Consider the following 25,066-nt stretch of genomic DNA (forward strand, 5'->3'; position numbering starts at 1 on the left):
CAGGTGTTTTTGCTGCCAAGAATATGGACATGTTGGAGTATGTAGAGGAGTCAGAAGATGTGGGAAGGACAGTTGCAATGTGGAGGAGTGTAAAGTTAAGAAAGAGCAAGCAAAGTGACTGCACTGCAAGGGGAATCATGATACGGGGTCAGCACAGTGTCCAAGAAGAATTAAGTCAAGTCAATGTTATTTGTATATACCCTAATATCGCAAATTACAAATTTACGGGAAGAGAAAGTGAATAAGGTGAGAGCAGGAAAGGGATTGTCGTATCCCGAAGCTGAGAAATGAAGAGATGGTGGCAGTACAAAAAGAACTGGAGCAGAAAAGGAATGGCGCTGATCAGAATATCTGCATTGACAAGAAACTTATTTTTGCCGTTCTTTGCCATGGTCATAAATTGCGCTGCTAAAATAAAAGGGAAAGAATCAAGATGGTGCTGGACGCTGCCAGGAGATATCTGAGCGTTGTGGATATATCTAGAGAAGATGTAGATGTTACGCCGCTGGATCTGGGTTACAGAGCGTCGTGAATGGGACCACCTTGGGTGGACAATATCAGCCAGCGCTCAGACGATCAAATGCCATAAATATACACACTGATACAGTAGGTGGCGGTAATGTACGTAAAATATGTTTGTCCACCGCCATTAAACCAAAACAAACAAAGAAAGAAGAAGAAGAAGCACGCTAGGCTAAATTAAACAACAAAAAATTCGCAAAGTATTTTTTTTTTAAGCAGGGAGGTTTACGATCTCTTTTAAACATCACTTGAAAGTAGGAGCAGCGGCACATGAGCTGCCCATGGCCCTCAAATCTTGGCAGCCCGGAAGTTTAGCCATTTCAGGCTAACACTTGAATGCTACTGTCCCGTTTTTGCGGTTAACTTTAGTTAATGTTTTAACTAGTCTTGAGTTTGCTGGTGAATTACGGGACACTTCTGGTTTGCAGCTGTTAAAGGTATGTATAAGAGGCGGTTTGTATCTGCGTGTTGTAATGCCAACTACAGTGTGTTGTTGATAGCTTTCGCCATTGAGATGGCTGCAATAAACCTACTCGGATAACGGCAGCGAAGGAAAAAGAAGCCTCGCCGGGCCTGTCTTATCCGGTTAATAAGAGTCACTGCTGTTGGACCAGTGGTGCCGAGAAGTTAAAACGACCTATACTGGATTAAAGGGAACTTTTCTCCAGAGAGACTTGGCAGATGGAGGGGTTCGACCTCGTACCGTTGGACGGGGGGGAGCCAGTGCGCTTGCCCGAGGGGGAAACGGTGCTCGGCAGGGGTCCATTCCTGGGAGTGAGTTTTTATTTTTACTTGGCATTACTGATTACTGTTAAAGATTCCGCCCTGTATGAAGTGGGAACATTGGTGGATAGTTGGGAAATTTGCTCTAATGACGAGAGGGAAGGGAAAAAAAAGAATCAAGGAGAATTTACACCCTGTTACAACGAATCAGTCTACCACTAGAGGTCTCTACAGTGCTAACAAATATACAAAGTAAAACTTTGCCGTTGGTTAGGTTCATATTGTATTTTATTTTGTTCTTTATAGTTTCTTTTTGGAAAGCATAGAACAAATATTGTCTCACATGTAAATACCATTTAAAGGCGTTTTTCAGTCACTTCTAACTCATTTCCCACTGAAACCTTGCTACCTGAAAATAATAATAATAATAATAATAGAACCAAGCGTATGCAATAACCATGATAATAATTAGTATAATATGATAAAGGTAAAATAATGACTGAGATTGATGTTTGAAATAAGATATCAGGAAATTATTAACACAGGGGAAACAAACTGCATAATTAGGAAGTATCTGCAATATTGAGGCAGGTATTCATTATGGATACAGTGAGTGTAGGGTAAGAGGGTCTGATCTGATAAGTTTTAGATTTTGAGCATTAAATGTGATTACTGTTTTGAAAAGTGGATATTTAGCTCTTTAGAAGAAATTACCCCCCCCCCCCCATATTTCAGGTCAATGACAAAAGAGTGTCTAGGCACCACAGCCTTCTGGAGAACCAGGACGGGCAACTGCGCCTTAAGCCAGTAAGTATAGCTAACACTGCAACCAGCATTTGTATTTTCAAACTCAAATTTTGTTGACGGTCAATTAGATGAATAAATGTAGGCATTTGGATTTGGTGAGATCCGAAACATAAAGAACTCAAATATATGGGGTGCCCAGGTAGGTATAGTAATACACTAGCATCCCAATGCCGAAGTTCATGGTGTGAATCCCAGTGTTACCTCCAGCTTGGATGGATGTTGCAGGGAGTGCAGTTGGTAGTGCACCCACATGGGGATCCAGAAATGGTAATATTTACGCCATTTCAATTAAATACTCCCTACAGGTGATGGGGTGTTTATACATCTACAAGTGCACAGGAAATAGCATAATCATCTCCACACTTACGTTCCCACAGAGAAACCTGTATGCAAAAAGGAGTGTGTCAGTTTCTGACGATTCACATGGAAGTCTATGACTGAGACTATGCTGTCCGCAACTGCCATCAGGTTATTGAAATGGTGGGGCCTTAGGAGAACAGGGAATTGGACATGCCAGCTTGAGATGTAAAAGGGAGAAAATCTCCCCAAAAATAAAATAATACAAGGGAATAACTGTTACATTTTAAAGGTGAACAAATTGCAGGGTATTTAAAAAATTTGGTTTTAGTCTTAATGTAGCCAGTTGAGTGGAGAAAGATGTGGGATTAGATCAAAAGCCGGTGGTTCCAGGGTGGAGGTCTTGACTGCTCAGTAGTCTCCAGGTAAAGGATGAGGGTGGTACAAGGATTGCATTTATATAACGCTTTTCTAGCTGCAACAGCCACACAAAGTGCCTTCTAATCAATAAATGCCTCACATTTACCCCCCCCCCCACACACACACACACACACATACACCGATCGCGGTGTCAATCATGCAAGGTATCGATCAGCTCGTCGCGGGCAGTTAGGGTTAGGCATCTTGCTCACGGACACCTTGACATGGTTATTTATGTGACAAAGGCACTACAAAATTGTATTGTTTATATCTCTGACCACTAATGAGTGTTCAATTGGGTAGTTTGACGTCTCAGTGGTTTCAAAGAGAGTAAAACAACTTAGGAATGACAGATAGATACATAGATAGATAGGTTGATTCATCATTATTTGGACCTACCTATTTTTTTTTGGGTCTGTGTTTTCTAACTGCATGAACATGTGAATTGTTATGGTACAGCCATGACAAACACACAACCAGAACTTGCCACTGCAGTAGCACAATGTGAAATAAAAATAGAAAACCAAACACAGAGCTGATATGAAAATAGAGGCAAGTAAACTGGCAGCTATGCTTACCGTCACTTTAGCCGTGAGCCGGTTCGGGACCCCCACGAGGATGTCTCCTCTCAGTGGTCTGAAGAATTGCAATCCCAGTTCCCGTGATTGGCCAGTCCTGTTCATTGTAGATGATGTTCAAGTCTTGTTTGTAGTGGAGAGAGAGGTGTGTAGAAACCCTGTTCCTTCCTCTGAGTGTGTGCCATACAGTCAGTCCCCTAACCTAGCGTGCCGGCCGGTGGTGACAAATCATCAATCAGCCATTCCTGCCAAACAAATGGGCAGGTTGTCGTGCCGCTGTTTCTTTTTTTCTTTTTATTTCACTATAATTGTAATTATAGTCAGACCTTCTTGAGCCTTAATGATGGGGCAGTGATATTGATAAGCCTATTAACCTATGCATTCACACAGTCGGCAATTTTTTGCCAGCTTTCCTTCCTGCCTTTGGCAGCAGCAACTGTGTTGCTTTTTAGCCTGGATTATATTTTTTAAACGATTCATATTTGTTTAATATTATAGTTTACTTATCTTGTGTAAAATACACAGCTGTGGCAGACTTTTCTGTGTTTGCAATAGGTCATATGGTGCAAACACTGTCCCTTTTACATGAACGCGCTCATAGTTGGATTGGGAAAACCTGGGTTGACTTAACGGGTTGATTGCTGTCGCTGTGACATGTGATTGCAGTTGTTAGGCTTAGTGAAGCCAGCTAATGAAAAGATATCCTGGGTATGTTGAACTTGCTTCGTAGTCTAGAGCTCAGATCTAAAGCAAAGACAGCACTGGTCAGAAAACACCCATAGATGTCATCAACAGCATACTTAATGCTTGCAACCTTAATTTCACTTTTCTTTTCCCACATATTAGACCCATGTGAACCCTTGCTTCAGTCAGGCATGTCTGGAGGATGCCCCGCAGCCTCTGGAGAGAGACCGCTGGCACATACTTCATCACGGTGACATCTTCTCCCTCCTTCCCGGAAAGTATATCTATAAAGTGGTGGCCTTGGGTGGCAGGTACAGCACTCCTAAGTACTTATACATCAGAAAGATGTTTTGTCATTTTTCTGCATTATTATAATGGGACAAAATTAACAAATGTATCGCCTCCAAACTCATCTCAAATGTTGTGGGTTTCATTTTAATTGACTTGAAGTAGGTTGCACTTATTTGTATGCCGTCAGAACTCTTATCTTTCATCTGTTGTAAATTGGAGGGCGTGGAGTTAGAAGTGTTTTAAGAGTATCTGGTGACTCCATTAAAAGCTAACATGGGGATTAACATTGATGTATGCCCTCTTTTGCTGGGGCTATCTTTTGTCTTTGAATTACCAACACTCATTGTCCTGATGCTGCAATTTTTTTGTTTGAAGCTCAGATCAAAAGGATTAGAGAGGACACTCAAACAAATGTGACCACCGTTTAGACCACCCAAAAAGCCAGACTCATGTAAAATTCATGCCACAGTGCCAGGTTGGTCACAGGACATCTTGGCCTAATTGCACACATCGAGACATTATCACCATCAGGACAGAGCAGTTCACTTTATTTCTGAAATGTAAAAGTTTTCAATTACAAACTGAAATTCAAATAGTATTAGTAGTGCCCTCATTTTTAAAAAGTCTTAATAGGCTGAATGTAAAAGATGCTTGAGGATTTTAAAACATGTCCATTCTAAACATAACACACATTCTTAATGGGATGTATTAGCAGTGAATAAACCGCAGCACTGACTTCTACTGTAGGATACACAAGTATATGCAAATTTTATAGGGTTTGAACATTTTTCAGTTGTAAGGTTTTTCTTTGCTTTATTTCCAATTTTTTTGGGGGGGGGGCAGGATTAGGAACGATTATATTAGAGGGGACCGCTCAAGTTGGACGGTTTGGAGACAAAGCAAGAGAGGCAAGATTGAGACAGCTTGGGCATGTGTGGAGGAGAGATGCTGGGTATATTGGGAGAAGGATGCTGAATATGGAGCTGCCAGGGAAGAGGGAAAGAGGAAGGCCAAAGAGGTCGTTTATGGATGTAGTGAAGGAAGACATGCAGGTGGCTGGTGTGACAGAAGAAGATGCAGAAGACAGGAAGAAATGGAAACGGATGATCCGCTGTGGCAACCTCTAACAGGAGCAGCTGAAAGTAGTAGTAGTAGTAGTGGGGGGAATATTTAAATTCATTCTTGTTATCCAGTCTGTTGCTTTTTCCACTGTTTCCAATTAAATGTGTTGATTGGATTATATCTGTGTGCTGTATCACTCCTATCCAGAAACAGTCAGGCTTTCCAAGGAGATGGAGAAGAATATGTTCCCACGAGGCCCTCTGGTTCTGCCAGCCCAAAAAGTGAGCCACCTCCTCCTATTAAACAAGACATCTGTCAGACGCTACCTTGGACTGGAGAGGACATGTGTCAGACACCATGTCCTGTTGGACAGCACCTGACAGGGACACGCCGCAGCCAGAATGCCGCACTGGAAGTTGCTGTAAACCAACAGAAATACAAGGAAGAAATTATCAAGACCTGTACCTCAGATAAGGTCTACCAACTCAAGTTCACTTTTCTGCATCATAAAGGAATATTAAATGGAAACAATCAGGATTTTCAACATATTCTCATTATATGTTGTCAGGATAACACTGCATTAGCAGCCAGCCATAATACTGAGCAGTCTTCTATGTAATTCTGAAATGCTGGCGAAATTGTGTCCACCGGTGACGTTGGTGGTGAGCATTTCATGGATGTGAAAACTTACTTCCTAGTTTGAACTGTATAAGAAAATGTGAATGACATGGTTACATGGTACAGTGTTATTATTCACATTTTCTTATACAATGTAAACCATTAAGTTTTTTTTTTTGTAATCACCCATGAGCTTACAAGCGTGGTAAGAATGATCACTTATCAAAAGATAAATGTCAGGGGATGAAAATTTGATACAATAGAATAAGTAAAGAAAAGAAAAATAACTGCAAGAATGTGCCCAGTAAGGCAGGGTGTCTCCCAGCCTGCCGCCCAATGACTGCTGGGATAGGCTCCAGCATCCCTGTGACCCAGAGTAAGGATAAGCGGTTTGGATAATGGATGGGTGGATGAAATAGTCATTGTTTTTACAGCCTTCTTATTGTAACTGAATTATATTGTGTCCATGTAATGTTTCAAGTCCTTTATGAAAACACTGTGAAGAGGAGTCCTTATAGAAAACTTGCATTGATGAATGTGAAATTGTGGCAGAAAGAGAATGATGTTAATTATAAAAGCACCTTTTTCCAGATTCTTATCTCGAGTGTAGAAAAACAAACAAACTATATTTACAGAATAACTCAAAAGTTGTCCAATAGCTTCTCTCTAATGAACAATTATATGTCTTGTCACAGGTTTTTGTATACCGGTAGTACCAAACGATATGTGACATTGTTTCTGGATGGAGAGAACAAAACGAGCATAATGTATTTATATCTCTCACATATTTAGAAAGAGATTGCTTCCCTGGATAACGCCTGTGAATCATTTTGAAGGAAACCTCCTTTACTTTGTGAGAAAATATCTGAGATAATGTCCAACTTTTGTACCATGGAATATTCTGGTCAAACTGGGACCAGTAAGCTACAACATATGGAGAAGTGATAAACTCTCTATCAAATAAGAGTATGGACAGCCTTATTGTTTTTTTATGGCTTCAGTGAAGCAAACCCTTCCACACATTGTTTATTGTCCATTATTCCTTTAGAACATTTGGATGTACTAAAGAAATAATGGAAGGATGTTAAGTACCTTGCAATAAGGAAATTGAACCACTGGGGATAGCTGCCATCACTATAGCAAATTATGTGGTTGTTACAGGAAATTAAAATGTACAAGAAACTCGTATGTTGTGAGATAACCTTGAGTTCGGCAGCTGTCCTACCATTAAAATATTTCTATGAAACCAGTTAATAAAGAAAATGCTCTTGTGCTTGTATAAAAAAAATTAGAGTTATTCCATACATAGTAACAGTGAGGAGAAAACTTGTACTTGTAAATCAATTTCCATGCCGGTAAGGCTTGCTTATGATAGGCTGAGAGTTTAAGAGGGAGTCTGTCTATTTGATAATTACACATTAACAGGAAGTAAGTGTTCAGATTTCACAAAAACAACTTCGCTGGCCTTTCAGAGACACACAGAAGACTGCTCAGTATTACTGCTACTAATGGAGTTTATCCCTACAGCATAGCTACACAAATAAGAGATAAATCATGTTGAAAATTGTGATTGTTTTCCTTTAATGTAGGATTTCATGCCAAAAAGTGTGCTCTAACAAAATGATTGCTGGTATGAAAGTAGATTACAGTATGATTTTCTATTGAAATTACAAGCCACCTGTTTCCTTTAGTTCACTTTTATCTTTGATAAATGTATTAAACCTCAGTGAACTTTCTCATGTGCATTTTAGATAACTTATTTCTGGTTTTATAATGAAAGTTTGATATTACGGGCTTACACTGCTTGATTTGGAATCAGATTGGTGGTGGAGGAATTCGCTGTATGAAGTTGGTTTGCGATTGAAAGGACTTGCTGGTTCTTTGATAGACCATGTGGTGCAACCTGGACGCATCATCAGTAATGAACCTGGGGTCATCAGGGGTTTCGGGTCTTGACATCAGACACCCTCGCCCGAGCGACCCAGCCGAGGGTGATCAAGCCCCGACTTTTGTCTAGGTAGCGCATTACGCCACGCATCACCCTTCTTCACCCAAAGTCAATGGGAAGCCTTTTCAGCTGTTTCCAAGATGTTCCCTAATGGCTCTTCTTTGCGGTCCAAAAAATCCTAAGAGTCCCGGGACCCGGTGTAGAGACTGGCCTGCAAAGCACCTGCAGCCCACTTCAACCAGCTCACAGTGGGCCTTCCACCCATTCCTCCGACACTCAGCTACCAGATCTGCATACCGGGCTCTCTTCCTTTATTGCACCTCCTCCATCCAATCTCCCCTGGAGACAGTTAGCTCTAGCAAAACCTCTTGCTTGGTTGCCACAAACATCAGGACCATGTCTGGCCTGAGTGTGGCAGCTGCGATGGTGTCTGGGAACCTCAGTTGTCTCCCTAGGTTGATCAGAAAGTGCCAGTCCCTTGTTGCGAGCAGCCCACCCTGGGCCTTTGGCTGGGGCTGGGGCTACTCCCCTGCTCGAACAAAGGCAATGGTGTATTTTGTTGGGTGTTGGTGCTTGCTGTAGCTGATCCCAGTGCAGATGGTGTCTGCTACTGGTGGAAAACATGAGCTGTCCAGGAGCAAAACATGTAACCCTCAATTCTTTTGGTGGAGCTGCTTAGTGGTCAAAAGGCAAGGCAAGTTTCATTACACTTTGCAGACATAAAAGGCAATTCAGAATACTTTACATGAGGCATTACATAAGATATACAGAATAGAAGAATTAAAAAAGAAAAAAAAACCATGGAGAAAGAATGTGGCATAAAAAGTATAAGGGTCAGAGTGCATTAGTCAAAAGTTTAAAGCTGCAGTAGGTAACTGAACATTCCAATGCAAATCCTTCCACCGCTCTGCTGCCTCGTATCACTTCGTTAAGTCCCTCCCAACAAATGACCTCCGCATTGCTCGTCAGCCCCTTACACTGAAGCAGCTATTTCAAGTTGGTCTTGTTGATTTTTAGGCTTATGCTACAGTCACACGCATGAAATTCTATGCGAGCAAAGGGGCAAATAAAACATTTGCTTCCAGTGGCGAAAGAAATGTGCGTCTTCGCTTTGCGTGGAATTCAACTTTGGTGAACTTCGACTGATGAATCCGTAGCCTCAACCAATAGCAAAGAAGTGTGTATGGTTGACTCCACTTGGCTGTAATTAGCTGTAGTTTCCATAGTGAGCCGGGATAGAGGAGACTTTGATTGTTGCTGTGTCTAACCAGCCGGTATTGTACGAAATTGCCTGTGAACACTACCAATTGCCCCCACAAGAGAGATGTTGTCTGGCTGGTAGTGAGTCGGGAGACGGGCATTGAATATAAATAAATGTAAAAGTTATTAATAACAAATACATGGAAAAGTTATTAATAACTGTGGTGCAATTGTAAAATTGTGCATTGTCCCTGTCAAATAAACAATAAACATCAATTCATATTTTGCGGCATATAAATATAACTTGAAAACCAATTTTCTTCAGGCGGCATGGTGGTGCAGTGGTTAGTGCGGTTGCCTCACAGCAAGACGGTTCTGGGTTCAAGCCCCGGGGTAATCCAACCTTGGAGGTCGTCCTGGGTCATCTGTGTTGAGTTTGCATGTTTGCGTGGCTTTCCTCTGGGGGCTCCGGTTTCCTCCCAGAGTCCAAAGACATGTAGGTCAGGTGAATCGGCCGTACTAAATTTTCCCAATGTGTGTGTGTGTTTTGGCCCTGTGATGGCCTGGTAGCCTGTCCAGGGTGTCTCCCCGCCTGCCGCCCAATGACTGTTGGGATAGGCTCCAGCATCCCCGTGACCCTGAGTAAGGATAAGTGGTTTGGATAATGAATGAATGAACCAATGTTCCTCCATATTTGTCTGTAAAACTATGATAACATGCACAAGTGAGACAACTGAGTGAAAATATTAATTATCGTACTCTGGACTTCGGTGTACATTTTCCTGTTGCAAAACCAACAACCGCTCAAACGGACTGCAAAACAGAAAACCGATTTCTATGTGTGTCTCATCCTGCACTGCCCACATTCAGCATGACAAAATACGAATTCGCAAGCAGTGGTCATTCTCCTGCATTCGCACATGTGTGACCGTAGCTTTGCGGTTACAATCGCAAGCAACTGGCGGGGCGGACACGAATTGATTGTGTACATGCGCATCTGCATTTGTAGAACAGCCAATAGGAATGCCCTCTCTCTGAAATGACCCGTGATTCGCTAAAATCTTCTGTTATGGGCTAAATTTTTTAAAGCCTGAATACAGAACCAAGAGGAGGTTGAGATAAATTGTGAGAAGTTCAGTGTAGAAAGAGAAAGACTGAAGGGCAGGGTGGTAGATATGGGAAGAGAGTGGAACATCAAAGGTCTGTTAGAGACAGGAGACAAACAATTACCGGTGCAAAAGGCTTCATCCATCCATTATCTGAACCGCTTATCCTGCTCTCAGGGTTGCAGCGATGCTGGAACCTATTCCAGCAGTCATTGGGCGGCAGGTGGGGAGAGACCCAGGACAGGCCGCCAGGCCATCACAGGGCTGACACACACACACACACACCCATTCATGCCTAGGGACAATTTAGTATGGCCAATTCACCTGACCTCCATGTCTTTGGACTGTGGGAGGAAATTGGAGCGCCCGAAGGAATTCCAGGCAGACACTGGGAGAACATGCAAACTCCACACAGAGGGTGACCCAGGATGACCCACCAAGGACTACCCCAGGGCTCGAACCCAGGACCTTCTTGCTGTGAGGCGACCATGCTAACCACTGCTCCACTGTACCCAAAAGGCTTTATTTAAGTACTTAAATGAAACAGGGTTACTATCCAGAATATAATTTCTTTGTAAAGTCATGATGTTACACATTCCAGTACAGTAGGTGGCTGCATGCACCTTTAATGTTGGTTTGTAGTCCGCCAGTAAACTGAAGAACAAGAGGCGCACAAGTCTAGTTTTCTCTCAGACCACTTGAATTATAATATTCCAAGAGGTTATTATGGAATTTTTTCCCAATGATGCCATAAAGAACGCATACCCCAGCTTTAAGACTGATTGTATTGGACTGCTCCCAGGTGTGATCTGAAGCAGGCCAAAAACAAGCATAATGTTCCACCCTTCTGTGGAGAAAAAAGGTTTGATGAGAGTTTTTCAAGACGTCGTATTCCTTTGTTTTCTTCAGGGAGAGACTGGATTAGTAAAAGAAGTGCAGAGGCCCCAGAATGAAGTTTGTTCTGCCAAAAAAAGAGTTTTACCTGCCTGGATGACTGCCTCTGTTGCATCTCCCGTGAATCCTTGCACCACCTCTAAAGGTACAATTTCCTACCTTTTCACAGCAATTTTCCTTTCCTTTTCCTCCGCTGTCAATCAGTCTGTAAATGAGGATTGTCCAAAAATGCAGATTGACAACCTTGACCACCCATAATAAGTCTGAAAGTAACTTAAAGAGAAAACAAGCCATCATTATTGTAGATGTTTTGTGAATCTTGAATGTCACCTGAATTTATAGAAGCAAAAAAGATTCAAATACACCCTGTATTGGTCGAGAAAATGCCAGTTTTCTGCATCTATAGTCAAGTTCTGATTAGGTTCAGCCATTCCTACAATACCCAGAATTCATTTTGAATGCTGTGGAATTTATTGTGAATGCTGTGGTCTGGGTTTTTTGCTATATGACTGCTGCCAGTACTGTTACCGCTACCACTGATGTTACTACTAGTACTGCTAAACTACTGATACCACTCAAATTATTACCAGTAGAAATAAACTTCTGTTGCTACCACCAGCCTACCACTGCTGCTGATGTTGCTGCTGCTGCAACGACTACGCCTAAAACTCATTATTAATATTGGTACCACTTCTTTTACTATTAATACTAATACTAAACTAGCACGACCTTTACTACTACTACTGCTGGTGCGACTGCTAAACTACCACTGCTACACCCAGTACAACCACAATGAAATTACTAATACCATTATTAATACTAATGCTAGTCTTGCCACTTAAAATTACAATCCTGAAGCTTGTAATTTTTGTTTATTTTACTGACAAGTATAGACCTTTTTTTTTTTTTAGATGGAGCGACTAAAATGTATAACTAGGCGCACCAGTACAACTTGCAATTGCCCCTTTTAGTTATTTTCTTCAGGCATTGTGCAGCATGTTCATTCTGCAATTGAACCTTTTGTCAGCCTTTTGGTTGGTCCGCTGATGCACCAGTAGGAGGGCTTGTGTGAATAGCAACCGTTGCTAATGTCCTTCAGTCTGACCTATATTTATTGTCAATGAGGATGAATGAACAGAGTGAAGCAATAAAGAAGGCTTCTTGTAATCACCTGCCCCTAAATGAAAGTGCACATAACAAACACCAAGGTGTTTATGAGGAACTATATAACACAGGCGGCATGCTGGTGCAGTGGTTAGCGCAGTCGCCTCACAGCAAGAAGGTTCTGGGTTCAAGCCTTGGGGTAGTCCAGCCTTGGGGGTCGTCCTCTGTGTGGCGTTTGCATGTTCTCCCCATGCCTACGTGGGTTTTCTCCAGGGGCTCCAGTTTCCTCCCACAGTCCAAAGACATGTTGGTCAGGTGAATCGGTCATACTAAATTGTCCCTAGGTATGAATGTGTGTGTGCACAGTTGAAGTGGTCTATCATACCCCTCTTCCCTCCTCCCCCTCCCTCTGATCTGTTGAGGAGCTGGTAGATAGCTAGCTAGCTTTCTTTCTTTGCTTTATGTCAACAAGTGACGACAGCAGAAGCAATATTGTCTAATCATTTTGAAACAAGGCATAAGAAAAACATCAAAGATAAGACTGATAAAGCTGAAACAATGTACAGGAAGCAAAGCAGCATGTTTACAACTCAATGTGCTGCCAAAAACCAAGCTACAGAGGGCAGGTATAAAGTCGTACAGTGCATTGCTAGACACGGTAAGCCACTCTCCTATGGAGAGTGTATGAAGGAGGCTTTCCTCAGCAGTTCGGAGGTCATATTTGATGGGTAGCCAAACAAAGACACGATCACCAACAAGATTAAAGAAATGCTAGTTTCTGTGAGAATTGTGGAGGGGCATTACAGACATGGCTGAAAACATAAGGCACCAGCAAACCCTTGCATTGAAAGATGTGTTGGTATTCAGCATAGCTCTTGATGAGAGTGTGGATGTAAACAATGGTCTATGTCTAGCAGTGGTTACCAGATATTACTACAAACAAGGGTCGTACTAAATTGGTAAGATTGAATTAATTTTCTTTTGTGCCCAGTAATTTTCATACATTTGCACAAATAATAAAATGTGTGTGTGTGTAGAGTGCAGCTCTTTTGGTATGCAAAATCTAGATGGGGGTACAAGCATCATCATCAGCCACTTTTCCGGGATCGGGTTGCGGTGGCAGCAAGCTAAGTAGGGCACTCCAGATGTCCCTCTCCCCAGCAACGCCCTCCAGCTCCTCCTGGGGGATCCCAAGGCGTTCCCAGGCCAGATTGAACATGTAGTCCCTCCAGCGAGTTCTGGTTCTACCCCGGGGTCTCCTCCCAGTTGGCCGTGCCCGGTAAACCTTCAAAGGAAGGCGCCCAGGAGGCATCCTAGTGAGATACCCGATCCATCTTAACTGGCTCCTTTCGATGCGAAGGAGCAGCGGCTCTACTCCGAGCTCCCTCCGGATGTCTGAGCTCCTCACCCTATCTCTAAGGCTGAGCCCAGACGGAGGAAACTCATTTTAGCCGCTTGTACTCGTTTCAGCCGGGGGTACAAGCAGCAGTAGTAAATAAAATAAATAGATAAATGCTCATTATGAAAATGAACTGGCACTTGGTTGTGTGATTTTTTTATTTATTTATTTATTTATTTATTTTACTTTGTAAAGCAGCACAGAACATCATAAAGGTTGCCAACCCCTGCACTAGATGATTTAATGGCTGATTATAATCCCGACTGGGCCATGATAATTGATTTTCAAGAGCGTGGAGAGTCCGCATTGATCTGTGTAAAATATGTATAGCTGTATAAAAGCTGTGCTTTTACTGAAAGAATTGTCCTTTTTATTCTTTTTTCTTTTTTTTCCCAACCATTGCTCTGCGTCATATTCACAAAGCCGCATCTGCGAGCTGCCTAGTCTTTTCAACTGTGACATCGAGCATTTAGTATTTTGATAATAACTAACAGACCAACACTGCATATGACCTTTTTATATAATCTGTCTCATCAGATTTGTAATTATAGTGGATCTCAGAGCACTGTGTGTGAGTGTGTGTGTGTGTGTGTGTGTGTGTGTGTGTGTGTGTGTGTGTGCGTGCGCGCGTGTGCGTGCGTGCGTGTGTCCACAGGCACCTTGTGGAACAAAGGGACGGGTTGTGTAATCCTTGTCTGACAATGAGATGGCGGATAGATCGTCGAGAGGAAGACAAGTATGCTGAAAAGAGCGAGCATACAGTCTTAGTTGTATTGAAATTTGGGTCACCCATTCATTTTGTGATGTACTCTGGGTGTAACTGAGTGATATTGGTCCTGGTTGATACAATGTCAACTCAATGCTGTCTTAGTCTTAGGACAAGGCTGCAGCTCAGCCATTTAAAATGCACTCAAAACATGCCAGAAACCCAAATGCTGTATGGCTCTGGTAAGAGTTAGGTACTTTGGTGGAAGGACACTATGAGAACAGTAATCCAGAATTGTGCCATATTTATTAAAAAGGCACACATGAGACATTCGCCTCACCTATGGTCATGAGCTTTGGGTAGTGACCGAAAGGGTGAGATCTTGGATACAAGCAGCTGAAATGAGTTTCCTCCTTAGGGTGTCTGGGCTCAGCCTTAGAGATAGGGTGAGGAGCTCGGACATCCGGAGGGAGCTTGGAGTAGAGCTGCTGCTCCTTCACATCAAAAGGAGCCAGTTGAGATGGGTCGGGCATCTGATTAGGATGCCTCCTGGGTGCCTTGCTTTGGAGGTTTTCCGGGCATGTCCAACTGGGAGGAGACCGTGGGGTAGACCCAGAACTCGCTGGAGGGACTACATGTCCACTCTGGCCTGGGAACGCCTCCTCCCCCAGGAGGAGCTGGAGGGCATTGCTGGGGAGAGGGATGTCTGGAGTGCCCTACTTAGCTTGCTGCCACCGTGACCCGACCCTGAAGAAGCGGGTGATGATGAGATGAGACATGAGACATTCAGCTCTCATTTGAATTCTTTTTTCAGAGGTAGTTCACAGTATTTATAGAGGCTCAAATCTCTTGAATCAACAGTTTGTAATACTTTGCAAGAAAGCCATACAGTCCATCCAAGTGCCGGCATTTTCCTTGGGTTTTCTGCCTTCCTGTTGAAACACACACATGCAAGCCATGATTACTCAGAAACTTATTTTCTGTGTCACCCTGCAGAGAAGTTTACGTGAATCTTCACAGGTGCATCTTTTGGTCTCAATTCTCACAATCTTCTTCCTAGTGGGGAAAGTTTGGATCTTAAATTATTTTAACACTAGAACGACCAAGGCTGTCATTTTGACGGCTTTGGATTTTCAAAGTTTAATAACTTTGTGGGGAAAAAAAGATACAGACCTGCCACTCCCTGAATGCACCTAAAATTGTCTATATTTGCTTTAAAATTAGTTTTAGATCAGTTGTACAAAAACAGTTATGATAAGATCTACCTAAAACAACCATGAGCTGTCAAAAAGACGGCTCGTAATTTGCGCGTGATCGTGCGCGTCATGTGTCACTATTTATGACGTGTGTTGGTCGCATCATTTCCTTCGTGACGTTCATTGCTCTGTCCTAGAAACACACTAGCGTTCTCCAGTGGAGAGTAATAGTCTAAACTTGATTTTTTATTATTGCCAACATGTCTGGTTACAGACGCCGTTTCAGAGGCACCGTGACTACCACCGAGGCGTTGCAGTATTTACAGGCGTTGGACAGCGGCCATTTTAAACTGTTTGAAAAATAGTATTAAAGTTGTTAAAATGTTAATTATGCTGTCAGTCAATTCTTAACAGACATACTAATATATGCAATGCATTAATATCTCAATTGGGTATTTATCTTGACAGAATATAGAGTTTAAAAACCGGCCATCATTGAAGGCCCAAGGTCATTTTAGGTAGGAGTGAAATCCCATTTGTATTTTTCATTTTTATTCTGCCTGTGTGACTCCCCCCCCTTCGCTCTCTTCCTCCCTTTCCTTTTTTGTCCCCAGGAGCTGGGAGGACTAGTAAAGGACCAGCAATGCCGACAACCAGCAGCAAGCGTGGGTCTCCCCCACAGAGCACATGCCCTGTAACCTCTGTGGGGGAGGAGTCAGAGAGCAGTGGGGCAGAGCAAATGCTGACGAAGAGGAGAAAGATGAGGAAGGCTCAGTCAGAAGCAGTTGAGTGCACTTAAACAAATGATGTGGTTAAATGTGATAAAACAATCTGTAATTGAATTTTATTTAAAAATAAATAAATGCCCCGTAATTTTTTTTATATAATAAATACGTACAATGGTGAAAACATGCCTGAAACATCATCTGAAAATATTTGTTGTCATGAAAGTGAAACTGGCGAATAAATAGCAACTAAGTTGGTAAATATCTGAATACTTAACCTAACCAACTTGATCATTTAAATTCTAAGTGAATAAAATAGTTGCTCTCTAATACTAAAGGATAGGATATGTTCACTTTTTGGTGTACAGAATGCATTAAAATGTTGTCGGAAATTATTTTGAATCATGTGGAAAAAAACTTCACCAATCGCTTCAGTATTGAGAAACGTTGCCCCATTCAACCGTGTTGACGCCCAGTGGGAAGATGAAGTAAAGTAGTACATTTCTCAATACTGAAGTGATGAGTGACGTTTTTGTATGTCCATCCATTATCCAAACCACTTATCCTGCTCAGGGTCGTGGGGATGCAGGAGCCTAACCCAGCAGTCATTGGGCGGCAGGCGGGGAGACACCCTGATTCTAAATTATGCCTGACACTGTTTTGATGAGGTATGGGTTAAAAAAAAAAAAAGTCAACCCATCCTTGAAGGAATGAATGAACAGGAGAAGTTTATTTTTCATTTAGATAGGCAGCATACTCAAATGCTTAAAACAAAAGTTTTCTTTGTGATTCTGATGTTTTGGGATAAGTTCTAGCAAACTCCTTTGCAGGTGCCCAGAGCCAGGCAGCAGGCCAGAAGAGCTTCAGAGAGTGAAGAGTTTGACAGCCTTGATGCAGAAGAGTCAGAAAACGGGACAGGCGACAGGAAGGGAAACAAGTTAGCAAACCCAACCGCTGGCATCAACCAACCTGACAAGCAAGACAGAAAGTCAGAAGATGAACTGACAGATGACAGAGCAAAGCGTCTTGGAACAGACCATTGCTCTGCCTCTAACCAAACCCCTTCCAAAGCCTTACTCCGAAAACCCTGCCCTTATGGGAAGGATTGCTACAGGTATATTATCCCTTTAACAATGCTATTAGAGTGAAAAAGAGAGGGAAAACGATGAATGTTGGATGTTCCAATAAGTAGATGATTTACTATTGATTTGCTGTTGAAGCTAAAGCCCTGCATTCTCTTTGACGTAGTCCGTTATCCTCAAAATGAGGTAAGTGCGAGAGTGAAACCATGCAACCATCACTTGGTTCCAAAAGCTCTTATCTGAGAATCAAACAGGCATCACCTGCTTTACACTTCAGTTTGTCTCCATTGACCTCTCCATAACAAGTCAGTTCGTTTCAAAAACACAAGCCCCCCCCCCCCATCTCTCTCTCTCTGTTTTCCTTCTCTCTCTCTTTGGCTCTTTCTCTTTTGTTCTCTGTCTCTCTTTCTCTTTAGCACTTTTGTTTACTTGCAAGGAGTTTTAAGATGGCATAAGTAGGCACTAAGTATGTACGAAGAAAATTTTAAATAGAAACTTAATGTACAGTGCCAGCTTTATATCCAAGTCTTTTAAATGTCTTTTCATAACGAACTGAAAATTACTTAGTTTTTTTCCCTGATTGGTCACTCCCCATCCCCCCCACCCTTAGGAAAAATCCACTACACTTTCAGGAGTGCAGTCACCCTGGCGACAGTGACTACAAGGAGGAGAAAGAAGATGAAGCGGAGGCTGCTGACCTCCCCGAGTGTCCCTACGGCACTGACTGTTACAGGTTTGTACCGGCATCACAGGGGAATAGCCACCACTACTGGTATTGTAAACAGAGAACCGATCAATACACAATGATTGAAATTCATCATAATGGGAAAGATGCGTCTCCAGACACATTTTTGATTGTTTCGTAAGCTAAAGGCCTTTAAATACCCACAGGGTCTGGTCTGACATAGCACTCCCTTATGCTGTAAACTAAGATTAGTGTCTGTAGAAGACTACTGCACATTTCCCCCCCCTTTTTCTCCCCAATTGTACTTGGCCAATTACCCTATTTTCCGAGCCGTCCCAGTCGCTGCTCCACCCCCTGTGCCGATCCGGGGAGGGCTGCCATATGTCTCCTCCGATACATGTGGAGTCGCCAGCCGCTTCTTTTCACCTGACAGTGAGGAGTTTCACCAGGGGGACGTAGCACATGGGAGGAGCACACTATTCCCCCCAGTTCCCCCTCCCCCCCGAACAGGTGCCCCGACCAACCAGAGGAGGCGCTAGTACAGCAACCAGGACACATACCCACATCCGGCTTCCTACCCGCAGACACGGTCAGGTGTGTCTGTAGGGACGACCGACCAAGCCAGAGGTAACGTGTGGATTCGAACCAGCAATCCCCGTGTTGGTAGGCAACGGAATAGACCGCTACACTACCTGGACGCCACCCTACTACACATTTTATTGCAGTCTTGAAGAGCATGTACAGCTTAACAGCCAAGCAGGGGGTCCAGTTAATGAAGTCACTTTTTATAGAGACATAGTGTAATCTGTGATGTGTCAGATGCAGCACAGAAAAATAACCTGAAAAAAACTGCTTTGGGAGTTGAGAAGAGGCTTTGGATGGATGACTGGATCGATTATAAATGGATATAATCTTATTTACCTCTTTACTGTATTGCATGTTAAAGGAATGGGTAAAGGTGTGTGTGTGTCATGAGGGTTATCAAGTTTGCAGCTCAAATCCCTGATATCCGATTGTATCTGGTAACATTTCAAGTCTTTACTGTAAGCATAGATACTTCTGGTACTCAAGGTGCAAACTATTGTGCGGCTTTTGGGAGAGCTCAGTTTTTTTGTTGAGTGGCAAACTTCAGCGAGGACTTAAAATTAGTCATTGGTAATAAAACATTCATGATGCAAGCATATATACACCGACCAGCCAAAAACATTGAAACCACCTGCCTAATATTGTGTAAGTCCCCCTCGTGCCACCAAAGCAGCTCTGACCCATTGATTGAGGCATGGACTCCACAAGACCTCTGAAGGTGTCCTGTGGTATCTGGCACCAAGACATTAGCAGCAGATCCTTTAAGTCCTCTAAGTTGCGAGGTGGGGCCTCCATGGATCAGATTTGTTTTTCCAGCACATCCCACAGATGCTCGATTGGATTGAGATCTGGGGAATTTGGAGGCAAAGGCAACACCTTGAACTCTTTGTCATGTTCCTCAAACCATTACTGAACCATTTTTGCAGTGTGGCAGGGTGCATTATCCTGCTGAAAGAGGCCACTGCCATCAGGGAATACCGTTGCCATGAAGGGGTGTAGCTGGTCTGCAAAAATGTTTAGGTAGGTGGTATGTGTCAAAATAACAGTCACATGAATGCCAGGACCCAGTGTTTCCCAGCAGAACCACCGGCTTGCCTTCTTCCTATAGTGCATCCTGGTGCCATCTCTTCCCCAGGTAAACGACAGCACCCAACCGTCCACATCATGTAAAAGAAAACGTGATTCATCAGACCAGGCCACCTTCTTCCATTGCTCCATGGTCCAGTTCTGACATTCATGTGCCCATTGTAGATGCTTTCGACAGTGGACAGGGGTCATCATGGGTTCTCTGAACGGTCTGCGGCTATGCAACCTCATACATGGCAAGCTGTGATGCACTGTTATTCTGACACCTGTCTATCATAGACAGCATTGACTTTTTCAGCAATCTGAGCTACAGTAGCTCTTCTGTGGGATTGGACCAGACGGTCTAGCCTTCGCTCCCCACACACATCAATGAGCCTTGGGTGGCCATGACCCCTGTCGCTGGTTCACCAGTTGTCCTTCCTTGGACCACTTTTGGTCATACTGGCTACTGCATACTGGGAGCACCCCACAAGTCCTGCCGTTTTAGAGATGCTCTGACCCAGTCATCTAGCCATTAAAATTTGGCCCACATCATTAGCTAATTTGGCTGGCTAGATCTTCATGAATGAATGAGACGCCATACAAATCGCTCTAAGAAAGACGGTTAGCGTACTGTTACCATGGAAAACACCGGTTCTGGTTCAGTGAGGACATGCTGGAAGTCGCGCCCATAATTTACGCAAGGTATCATGGGGGTTAGGAATGAGTTCGATAGCCTAAATTCACAAGGTAGTCCCGAAGGGCTTGATTGTAGCAAAAACAATAAACAATTTGGTAATCAATGTTTTAGAGACCCCTCCACCCCAAAATGTCTAAAGTCATGTTTTCAGGGAAGCGCCTGTAATTTCACAATATGAGCTATCTGTGACTTCCCTGTAGTTCACCCCCCCTGCTGGTGATACTCTTTCAGCGACTACACCACAATTCATGGGGGTTTTCAATGCCATTTCTGTCAGATGTCGCCACACGAATAACATAATGATTTCAACTTTTCTTTCGTCCTTCCAGAAAAAACCCTCTTCATTTGAAAGAATACAAACACACCAAAAGACCAGGTGGGTTTTTTCATGTTGTATTCTGTCGTTATTCTTCTTAGTTGTTAACACTGCTGTGTCGCAACAAGGTGGTCCTGGGTTCAATCTGGGTTCAGTGCAGGGTTTGCATGTTCTTCTGTGTTTGTGAGGGCTTCCTCCCGCCGTCTAAAGACAGCTGATTGGGAGACTTAAATTGTCCTGGTAGTGTGCGAGTGATTGTATGTGAGAATGTGTTTTTGTGTGTTGAGGGGTAAGTGTGTGTGATGGACAAAGGACCGGTCCAGGGTTTCCTTCTGTCATAGATGCCAGCCCCTGCATGACCCTACTTTGGATGAAGTGTGCCAAGAAATGAGTCCATGAACAAACATTCGACGTATGGTTTTGGTGAAGACCAAGAAGTTCTCAACAGTTAAAACAACCGCATTCAGAGTAGAATTGACCGTGTCAGATGTTTCACTTCTTTCCGCTTCCTAGCTCAAGCTTGCCTGGCTTTGTGAAATAAAACATGACAAAACGGATTCACAGCTTCAACGTCCACTTGTGTCAAAGTCGTGTAAAAGACCTAACCCAGCCTCCCAGTCGTTAATCCCAATACACACATACATTCAGCTTCCCAGACACTGTCACTGGGTCATCGTGTCTGTAAACCCCACTGGGAAGTACCGACCATTTAGCTAGCAGCTTTATAACTTGATTTCAGTGCTCTTCAGGACATAAAGCCACTGTTGTAGAGGAAATGGCTTTGTAACCTATTCTCCTCTGAAATGACCTGTCGCACTCAAAGGTTTTCTTCCCTGCTGTAATGAGATGTCCTCTCTCAAGCAGAACAGAATGTTTTTCTCCCCAAAGAACATTTACGTTCATAGTTTAGACATTTTTCTCAGGGTGTCATCTAAGACCAAGGCCTGGTTCGTGCTCCCTGAGGCTTGATTTGGACAGTCTTTTCCCTTTTCTGCCCAATTGTACTTGCCAATTACTCCACTCTTTCGAGCCGTCCCAGTCGCTGCTCCACCGCCTCTGCCGATCCGGGGAGGGCTGCAGACTACCACATGCCTCCTCCGATACATGTGGAGTCGCCAGCTGCTTCTTTTCACCTGGCAGCAACGAGTTTCGCCAGGGGGACGTAGTGCATGGGAGGATCACTCTATTCCCCCCAGTTCCCCCTCCCCCCCAAACAGGCGCTCCGACCGACCATAGGAAGCGCTAGTGCAGTGACCAGGAGACATACCCACATCCGGCTTCCCACCTGCAGACAGGCCAATTGTGTCTGTAGGGACGCCCAACCAAGCCGGAGGTAACACGGGGATTCGAACTGGCGATCCCCGTGTTGATAGGCAACGGAATAGACCGCCACGCCACCCGGATGCTTGATTCTTTTTCTTTTAGTCTAGACTGTATAAATCCCTCCATATTTCCTGGAGCAGTGTTATTGAAGTAGTATCCAATAGGGAGTAGTTTGTAGTGTGATTGAAGAGGAGTAAGGTCGAGGAGAAGGTCAAATGTAAGGCTTGAGTGATTTTTAAAGTATTTTACATCATTGTTCTTTTTTAGGAATGAACCGCCAAGGAGAATGGTTAAGCTTTAACATTTGCATTTAAGGCTTTATGAATTTGTAAAGCTCACATAGCGTGGGATATATAGGACTGGGCAGTATTTCAATATCATTGTTTATTGTCTTTCAAGGGTGTTAATGCAGTTTTTTTATACGGTTGTGAAATTCAGATATTGTCATATTGTGATACACAATTATGTTGTCTAAATTAATAATGAGAATCTATTGCCAAAAACTTCTCCCAAAAGAGGTCTGCAATATTTGAGGGAGTATTTTAAAACTTATTTTGGTTTGACATATTTTACATTACCATGCAGTTCAATATGATGAACCTTAGTTGGATTCTTAAACATGGAAACTTTGCATATGTACACAGATATCAGAATCGTGTTTATTGACCATGTAGGTTTGTATATACATGGGATTTGACTATGGTTTAGTGGCTGTCTCAGTGTACTTAAGTTAGGGTAACGACACTACAACACAATAATCTTCAGATATATACACAAGGGTTGAATTATACAGGTGAGATAAGAGGTGATAAGGTACAATGGTGCAGAAAATATATCAGAGATGCTGAAGTAGATGTTAGCAAGTTACTTACATACATGCCTGAGGTAGATGGACACGACAGAGTGTACCAGTATACGTAAAATGTACAGTACAGTTTATACAAAATGGTTGGATGTATTGACAATATACAATATTAAGCGTTCATTTGAATGACAGCCCACGGAAAGAAAGAGTTTTAAAATCTGGTTGTTTTGGTGCACAGTGCTCTGTAGCGCCTACCAGAGGGGAGGAGTTGGAACAGGTTGTGACCAGGGTGTGATGGGTCTGACAGTGATGTTGCTTGCCCATTTCCTGACTCTGGAAGTGTGTAAGTCCTGAATAGAGGGCAGGTTGGCACCAATGATTTTCTCTGCAGACCTAACTGTCCGTTGTAGTCTGTCCCTGTCCTGTCAGGTGGCCGATCCAAACCAGACAGTGGTGGATGTGCAGAGGACAGACTGGATTATTGCAGTGTAAAAATGAATCAACACAGCATGCGCTCACAACATGCAGTGTGATAGGCATGTAATGGGATCTCAACAAGAGGTGTGCGGGTACAATTCGTACTGCATGCCTTCAGTCGTTTGCAAGTATTAAAACTGATCATCGTTTTGCAGCAAGGACCACAAGGAAGCAAGGGAAAAAAAGTCCTGCTGATGATGACGATGATGGAGACGACTTTGGGGACAGTGACAGCTTCATCAATGATGAAAGTGATGACAACGTGGACGACTCGGACTACGTACCCCCAGACTCGGATGAAAGCGGCAAGGAGGACATCAAGCAGCTTCAGAAGGAGGCCAAGGCTTTTATGAAGAGAAATAAATAAGCACGGCCTTCTTTTATTTCAATAATCCACGTTTACATAATTTTCATTCAAGAAATCTTCCGATACAAAATGTACACAGTGAATACAGTGTATACTATATACTGTTGACAGAAGGTGTGGGAAAAAGGACATTTAATGCTGGCATTTTATTTTGGGGTAGAAATCATGATTCCACTACACCTTTATAGTCACTTTGAATACACAAATGAGTCCGGTAAATTTAGGTCATCATAATAAACAATTCATAATGCTGGCTGACTGACTAACTGGAATTTAATCCGTTTTTACAACATTACCTTTTGTTTCTGTCAAATTTTGAATTCTTTTGATTAACAGGCCTCATAAGATACTTTGTTTAAAGTTGAGTCCATTCAGACTACATTCAACCAATCCGTCCTCAGAATATGTGTCACACACTGGGATTTTAGGAGCGTCATTGTCATGTTGAGATGACCTTCTGTTTGTTTTTACATGCAAATATGCCCAATACACTTGGTTAAATGATGTCTCTAGTCGTCTTTCACAGAGAAGCAAAAAATGAACTGGCTGCCGCCAGGGAGATGAACATGATCAACTCAAGACAGCCATTTGATTGAGTCGTCAAGGATATTGGTTAACACCTTGAACTATACAGCATGAGAATAGCGCCAGGAGAAAATTAACTTATGTTTTATTAATTGAATTTGTACTGCAGAAACTGAATTTGAATCGTGTAAATTTGTGTTAAGAGATTTTAACCTGTATTGTAAGAACTTAAAAGTGTGGTGGATTTTTTAGCACAAACAGAAATCCAAATTTATACAGTGCATATTCAGCTTCTGCAATACTTAGATTCCTAAAATTCAGCTTCTGTTTCTGATGGCACTAATCTTGTGTCTGCAAGCCAAAAATGGGTTCTTCAGTAAAAAGTTAAAAAAAAAAAAGACGAAGGAAATTGAAGAAGCTGAAATCTTCTAATTCACAGACCCATTCGTTGTGATGGAATTTGGTAATTTTCTTGCCTGCATCACTCAGACTGCTAATCGGATGAACTGAAATTGCCATGTGTTGCCCTTGTGTTCTTCCTTCGAACACCAAATCCAATTTAATTGGAATGGGAGCCAATTGACTTTTCCTCCTTAAAAGGTTCATCTGATTGCTGACATGTTAACAAGTGAAGATTTAATATATGTACAGCCAGATGGTGACTGCATTTCTCACATCAACTTTAAAAGCCTTTTTCCCTGCAAGGTCTCAGTATGACAGGTTGCTCTTGTATGATGGATGGCGGTAACAATAATTAAACTGTAAAAGTAGATGTGATTAAAATTACGGCGCTGGAGCGTCGGGCCATGACGAGTAGGAGGGCCGCCGCGGTGCGCGTGGAAGCAGAGCTTGGTGG

The 25,066-nt window shown here is 42.8% G+C and overlaps 1 protein-coding gene across 1 annotated transcript; it reads left to right on the forward strand.

Annotated features, from left to right (window-relative positions):
• Window positions 1–687: 687 nt before the first annotated feature.
• On the forward strand, window positions 688–24,166 carry aplf (aprataxin and PNKP like factor). The gene is made up of 11 exons (XM_056280720.1): window positions 688–959; window positions 1,176–1,296; window positions 1,981–2,052; window positions 4,194–4,342; window positions 5,592–5,859; window positions 11,166–11,295; window positions 16,170–16,339; window positions 17,111–17,394; window positions 17,973–18,095; window positions 20,727–20,773; window positions 23,474–24,166. Exons 2-11 carry the CDS (start codon window positions 1,204–1,206, stop codon window positions 23,683–23,685), a joined length of 1,548 nt encoding a protein of 515 aa, XP_056136695.1. The 5' UTR covers window positions 688–959; window positions 1,176–1,203; the 3' UTR covers window positions 23,686–24,166.
• The last annotated feature ends 900 nt before the right edge of the window (window positions 24,167–25,066 follow it).

This window comes from Lampris incognitus, chromosome 5 (assembly GCF_029633865.1).
Source record: "Lampris incognitus isolate fLamInc1 chromosome 5, fLamInc1.hap2, whole genome shotgun sequence".
Taxonomy (NCBI): domain Eukaryota; kingdom Metazoa; phylum Chordata; class Actinopteri; order Lampriformes; family Lampridae; genus Lampris; species Lampris incognitus.

Bases quoted from the DNA above. Each gene is read 5' to 3' on its own strand.
- aplf (XM_056280720.1), top strand. From the start codon at position 1,204: ATGGAGGGGTTCGACCTCGTACCGTTGGACGGGGGGGAGCCAGTGCGC. The intron at 1,297-1,980 runs GTGAGTTTTTAT...CCCATATTTCAG, and splicing joins GCAGGGGTCCATTCCTGGGA to GTCAATGACAAAAGAGTGTC. The intron at 4,343-5,591 runs GTACAGCACTCC...ACTCCTATCCAG, and splicing joins GTGGTGGCCTTGGGTGGCAG to AAACAGTCAGGCTTTCCAAG.